Raw genomic sequence first — 5,858 nt, forward strand, 5'->3', positions numbered from 1 at the left:
CAGAGCAGGTTTGTGGGGAAAGCTTTGGAGAAGGGTGGGGAGGAGCTGCCCTGGAGCTGTGAGGGTCCCGGCGCCAGCGAGCACAGCGAGGCACAGAGATCAACATCTCCCTGAGCTGGTGTGGGGTTGTTTTCCCAGGTGTCCAAGGAGGAAGGCTCTGCCCTGGCCCGGGAGTTCAACTGCCCCTTCTTCGAGACGTCGGCGGCGTTCCGGTACTACATCGACGACGTGTTCCACGCCCTGGTGAGGGAGATCCGCCGCAAGGAGAGGGAGGCCGTGATGGCCATGGAGAAGAAATCCAAGCCCAAGAGCAGCGTGTGGAAGAGGCTCAAGTCTCCCTTCCGCAGGAAGAAGGACTCAGTCACCTGAGCCGGGGGGGGGGGGAAAGGAAAATTCCTCTGGGAAGAACGGAAGGAGAGCCCGGCGGGCGGGCCCGGAGCGGCTCAGGGACAACACCCTGAGGGGACTCCGGGAGTGACTCTGCCCGTTGTTTGTGTTTAGGATGAGATTCCCTTCCTTCCGCATCCTGGACTTCGGACACAGCAACGGGTTTTCCTCCTGTTTGTTGCCATTTTTCCCTCGGTTCCCGGCGTCACTTTGGGAACATTCCCGGGTCAAACTGGGAGTGTTGGGAGCTGGGCTGTGCCAGACGTGGCTGGAGCTGCCCCCAGACCGGCTGAATTCCCTGTTTTCCTGGGTGTTTGGCACGAGCTGCTCTCCAGAACAACAACAACAACAACAACAACACCCCAGAGCTCCAGGGGCCCGGCCGGCGTTGAGGTCACTGAGCAGAGCTGGGCTGGGCTGGGCTGGGCTGAGCAGAGCTGGGCTGGGCTGGGCTGGGCTGGACTTCTCAGCTCCTCACCGAGGAGATTTGGGATTTTTTCCCAGCAAAATCAACGTGGGATCCTCGTGCAAGTGTTACCTGAGTGCTCAGCTCACCAGCAGGGTGGGACCCAAACGAGTCACGGAATCAACCGGGTTGGAAAAGAGCTCTGAGTCCAACCGGGGACCCAACCCCACCACATCCATCCTTTGAAACACCTCCAGGGGCTCCAGCAGCTCCCTGGGCGGCCCATTCCAGTGTGGAATTCCAGTGTCCCTTTGTCCCACTGTGGCAGCAGTGCAGGAATGTGGAGGTTTCCCTGCTGGAATCGCGCTGGAGGCGCTGCCACCTGCGGAAAGCACAGCCCGGAGTTCCCCGCCCTGTCCGAACCCCCCCAAATCCCGGGAGGAGCCGCATTCCAGCGGGTCCGGGGCGGAGCCGCAGCTTCTCCCGCCTCCTCCCGAGGAAATGCCGGCCCCGACTCCAGCGGGATCCGGGATCCGCCGGGAACGGGATGGGGAGGGAGGAGAGACCCGAGTGTGCCCGAAGGGGAGCAAACCCCGCTGCTTCCAGCGGCGCTTCCAGGGAAAAGGGGGATCCGGGGAGTCGGGGCTGAGCTCGCTCTGCTCGAACCCCTGCTCTTGTCAGGCACCTTCCGTCATCTTTCTCTCTCTTCTCTCTTTCTCTTTCCTTCTTTCCTTCTTTCCATCCTTCCTTCTTTCTTTCCTTTCCTTCCTCCCTCCCTCCCTTCCTTCCTTTCTCCCTTCTCTTTCCTTCCTTCCTCCCTTCCTTCCTTCTTTCCTTCCTTCTCCCTCTTTTTCTCGTGCCAATCCCTTTGTTTCTGTCCCTCTGGAATGGGATAAGGACCCAAACCCAGCCGGTTTTTCCAGGCTGGATGTGCACCAGTCGAGCTGAGATTTTTTTTTTTTCTCTCACGTTTTTTTGCACAATAAAATAAAATAAAATAGAAAACAAATCGGTGGCTGTGCAATAATAACTGAGTAATAACTGGGGAGCAACAATTCCTGAGTGACAACCGTGGTTATTCCCGGGATAAACAACGGGAAGAGGGGAAATGCTGGAGCAGAACCGTGTCCTGAGCCCCTGGAATCCAAATCCCTGCAATCCCCGGGAGTGTCCAAGGCCAACCTGGAGCAAGCTGGGATAGTGGGAGCACCCCTGGACTTGCCGCGGCTTGGGAAGCTCCCAAAAAAAAAGCGGGAAGGAAGGCCCTGGCAGGAATCTGTTGCCGGGGAAACCCGGCCCGGGGCTGTCGGGTTTTGTAAAGCCGGGCTTTGTAAAGCCGGGCTTTGTGCCCGGCCCTGGGCGGTGCTGCAGGAAAACGAGCCCCGGGAGCCACATCCCAGGGGAACGAGCCCCGGGAGCCACATCCCCGCTGCTCCAGGAGGGGGGAGATGGGAATAAACGTCCCTGGAGGATTCAGACTTGTCCCAGGGATCCGGGAACGCCCCTGGATTACAGATTCCGGGGTGAAATGGCTTCTTTTTCTGCCCGTTTAATGTCCTTTTTTATTTTTTCCCTCCCCACTTGGATCCAACTGTGAAGATCCAGTGAAGATTCATTTATAGCAATTTATTCCCAGTTATAACGCTGAGGGTCCTGGGATGGGCTGAGGCCGTCAGGGGATCGTGGAATGGGATGGGCTGGGTGGGGAGGGACCTTAAAGATCCTCTCGTTTCCGCGGGCAGGGACACCTTCCCCTATCCCGGGTTGCTCCAGCCTGGCCTGGGACACTGCCGGGGATGGGGCAGCCGTGGAATAACCTCGGCCCTCCCCACCCTCCCAGGGACCAATTTCTTCCCAACAGCTGATTTAAGTCTTTCCCTCCTGCAGCTGGAAACCGTTCCCCCTCCTCCAGGCCCTTGGAAATGATCCCTCCCCATCCTTTTGTCACCCCAAAATCTCCCCTTCCCCGGGCTCGCCTTAATTTTACCCCCAATTCCCCAGGATCCCGTGGCCCTCCCGCGCCTCCCCGAGGTTTATCCCGGTGTTTGCTCTCCCTGGGAGCAGCACGGGGGGTTCCTTGGGATGCCTGGAGCGGCCCCCGGTCCCAGCACGGAGCTCAGGCAGCGGATAAAGTGATTTAATCTTTATTTGCACGCTCGATGTGCGTTAACAAATCCAACATACAAGGTAGCGTTACAGGATGGAGGTTAGCTGATAGCAGTTATGCACTTCCACACAGGTTGAGAGTTGGCTTTTTTTGCCTTTTTGTTTTGTTTTGTTTTTCCCTCTCTCTTTTTTTTTTTTGTGGTTTTTTTTGTTTTTGTTTTTTTTTTTCCCACACAACGTTGTAACTTGTCCAAGTTCATTTTACAACAGAAGACACAAAGAATAAACCACACCTGGGAGATTTTTTTACAGTGAGTCTGCTGTCACTTAACTGTCTTATTTTATGTCTTAAAAATATATAATATCTGCACATCTTCAGTTTCCTATTATTCCAGAAGAGTGTTGGAGCTACTCCTACCTGCCCGACAGCCTAAGTCTATTTACCCTGAGCATGTTTCCTTGACAAGAAATTCATCTTTCCTTTGCAACTAAAGGAATCATCGAGGCTCACACATGCTTTTCACACCGAGGGGGAAAGGGGAGGGAGGGGGAATTTCGTTGCTGTTTTTTAGGTCCCGGTCAGATTTTTGGGAGAGGTGCTGGAAAGCATGTTTGGAGGAAAAAAGTTCGTGGCAGTTGCTAAAATTTCAGCGACACAGTCGCTTAGAGAGAAAAAAAAAAAAAAAACAAACCAAAAGCAAAAAAAGCAACAAAAACCCCCCCAAACCACAAGGATTTAAACGGATCTGCAGCCACTTCCAAGGGGGAATTCCTTCTCTGGAGCCACCCAAGAGCCCAGAGCATTTAAGACACCGATAAAACCGACCCTACCCTCAGGCAGAAACCCTCGCTGGCCATCGGGGAGGAGTGAAGTCCCTGCTTGACTGGGAGGGACTGGGAGGGACTGGGAGCGACCGGCCCAGTCCCGAGCACGGAGGTGGAAAGGGTCACGTTCTAAAATTCAGGGCTCCTGTAAGCAGCTAAATTATCCTAATTTTGTTGTTGTTGTGTTTTTTTTTCAATTAAACCCCACGATTTGCATCCTGGAATCCCGGGATCCCCCGGCAGCCCCTCCCCAAACTCGCTCCTGCTTCGTGTTCCCACTGCAGGACCCAGAAATTATTTCAGTTCTGGCTGTTCCTGCTCAGTTCACTGTTCACCACCAATTATTTGCTGCTGGTTAATGAATTAATCCTCCTCTCCCTCCCCTGGGCTGGGCTGTAGCCAGAGCCCGACCCCGGGAGCAGCAGCACATCCGAGGCAGCTGCTCCCAAACTTTGTGGAGCTCAGGCTGCCCCGGAATTCCAAGCCTGACCCGTTTCAGTGCCAGGCTTTGCCCTGTGTCTGCTCCTCCTTCCAAAGCTGCCTCTGAGGGTCACGTCTGACCCGAGGGGGGATGAAGGGGAGCTTTGTAATCCTCTCCCACACGAGCTCTTCCCCCACCCCAGCTCTGTCCTGACCTTAAACGGAACTTATGGACCAGGAATTTCATCTGATGGTGGAGAGTTTCCTTCCCAGTGCTTGGCTTCCCTTGGGAAACACAGGCATGGACAGGGGTTCAATAAAACCAAAACTGAGCAGAGTTTCCTCAGTTTTTAGGAATCCTGTGGGATTTCCACGTGGCAAAAGCAGCGGGACCGGTCGGTGTTTGGGTTTGGGAGGCAACTCTGGGGTGTTGTGACCTCACAGCTCCCCAAACCCGAGGATTTCAGTGCCTGACAACGGAATTGTTCCTTCTCTGGAGGCCAGTGCCATTTTCCCTGTATTTCCCTTTTGTGCCAGTGCAGAATTCTCACCCAGCACAGAACAGAACCCGTGGGCAGGCAAACGAACAAGAAACCAGAGGTTAAACAGCAGAATCCAGAAAACCTGGGGAGAAGAAGCCTAATAAAAAAGACAGGCCAATCTTGGTGAAATACCAGCAGAGACAGCTCGGCACGAACACAACTTCCATAGTGACAGATAATTGTATTAAAACCTGCAACTTGATACTGGCAGAGTTATACTAATTTTCAGTTTTATTAGGCATGCAATAGCGTGATTACACTGTTATATATATCTGTGGTACCTCTTTTTTTTTTTTTTTGTCCTTTAATGCTCTCTCAGAGCGTTTTTTTTTTTTTTTTTTTTTTTTTTTTTTTTTTTAACGCCCTGCAAAATTAAAAAAAAAAAACCAAACCAAAAAACATAAAACGAACCAACAGAATTAAAAAAACCAAACAAAAAAACCCCACATCACTAAAGAGAACCGACCTCGCCGGACGAACGAAGAGTTTCGTTGGTTTTTTGTTTTTTTTTTTTAGTCCTACAGCTAAAACAAGGTTTTAAGTCTGTCCTAGGTGGGCTCGGGGGGAGGGTGGGGATGGAAAGAAGGTTGGTGCCTTGCTTTGTTTTTTTTTTTAGTACTCGCTCAGGCTGTGCCACTTGGCCACGGGTTTCCTGGGGCTGTCACAGACCTCCCTCCAGTGCTCGGCGCCCGCGGGCGTCGCGCTGTGGGCGCCCAGGATGAGCCTCCCGACCACCTCGTTCTTGGTGGTGCGGTCGAAGTCGATGACCAGGAACTCGATGCTGACGTCGGGCAGCAGCTCCCCGGGCACGTCGTAGATGAAGGACTCGTTGAACACGGGGTTCAGGGTGCACTTCTTGACGTGGGTCTTCTTCTTGGCGATGCGCTTGCGCCCGTAGTAGACGTTCACCTTGACGTAGGGGTCTGCTGGGGGGGGACAGGGGGGACTCATAATGTGGCCCAGGTATGGGGGGTTGTGGGGTGGAGGGACCTCCGAGGGGGAAAGGGGCAGCTGGGCCTGCAGGGCTCTGGAATTCAGTGGCCAAGCAGCTGAATTAACGGGATTTTTTAGGTTATGACCCATTATTTGCACCCCATGAGGGCTCAGAGCTGCCTGGGATCCTGGGGGGCCTGGAAAGCAGAATTTTTTCCAACAGGGCTCTAAAATTCAGT

General features: G+C 53.6%; 2 protein-coding genes across 5 annotated transcripts in view; one reads left to right on the forward strand and one right to left on the reverse strand.

Annotated features, from left to right (window-relative positions):
- The window catches only part of RIT1 (Ras like without CAAX 1), a 4,009-nt gene extending 3,318 nt beyond the window's left edge, over positions 1–691 (forward strand). The window contains exon 3 of the mRNA XM_027669336.1: positions 139–691. Within this exon, the coding sequence (XP_027525137.1) occupies positions 139–369 (231 nt within the window). The 3' untranslated portion in view covers positions 370–691. The remainder of the gene's footprint in view (positions 1–138) is intronic.
- Positions 692–5,180: 4,489 nt separating this feature from the next.
- The window catches only part of SYT11 (synaptotagmin 11), a 14,012-nt gene continuing 13,334 nt past the window's right edge, over positions 5,181–5,858 (reverse strand). For 3 of the 4 annotated variants that reach the window (XM_027669335.1, XM_027669334.1, XM_027669332.1), the window contains exon 4: positions 5,181–5,609. In XM_027669335.1, coding sequence (XP_027525136.1) covers positions 5,299–5,609 — 311 coding nt within the window. In that variant the 3' untranslated portion in view covers positions 5,181–5,298. Of the gene's footprint in view, positions 5,613–5,858 lie in introns of all 4 variants that reach the window. The other variant, XM_027669333.1, reaches the window with a different exon arrangement.

The sequence above is a fragment of the Corapipo altera genome, unplaced genomic scaffold (genome assembly GCF_003945725.1).
Source record: "Corapipo altera isolate COAL_440 unplaced genomic scaffold, ASM394572v1 198, whole genome shotgun sequence".
Classification (NCBI taxonomy): domain Eukaryota; kingdom Metazoa; phylum Chordata; class Aves; order Passeriformes; family Pipridae; genus Corapipo; species Corapipo altera.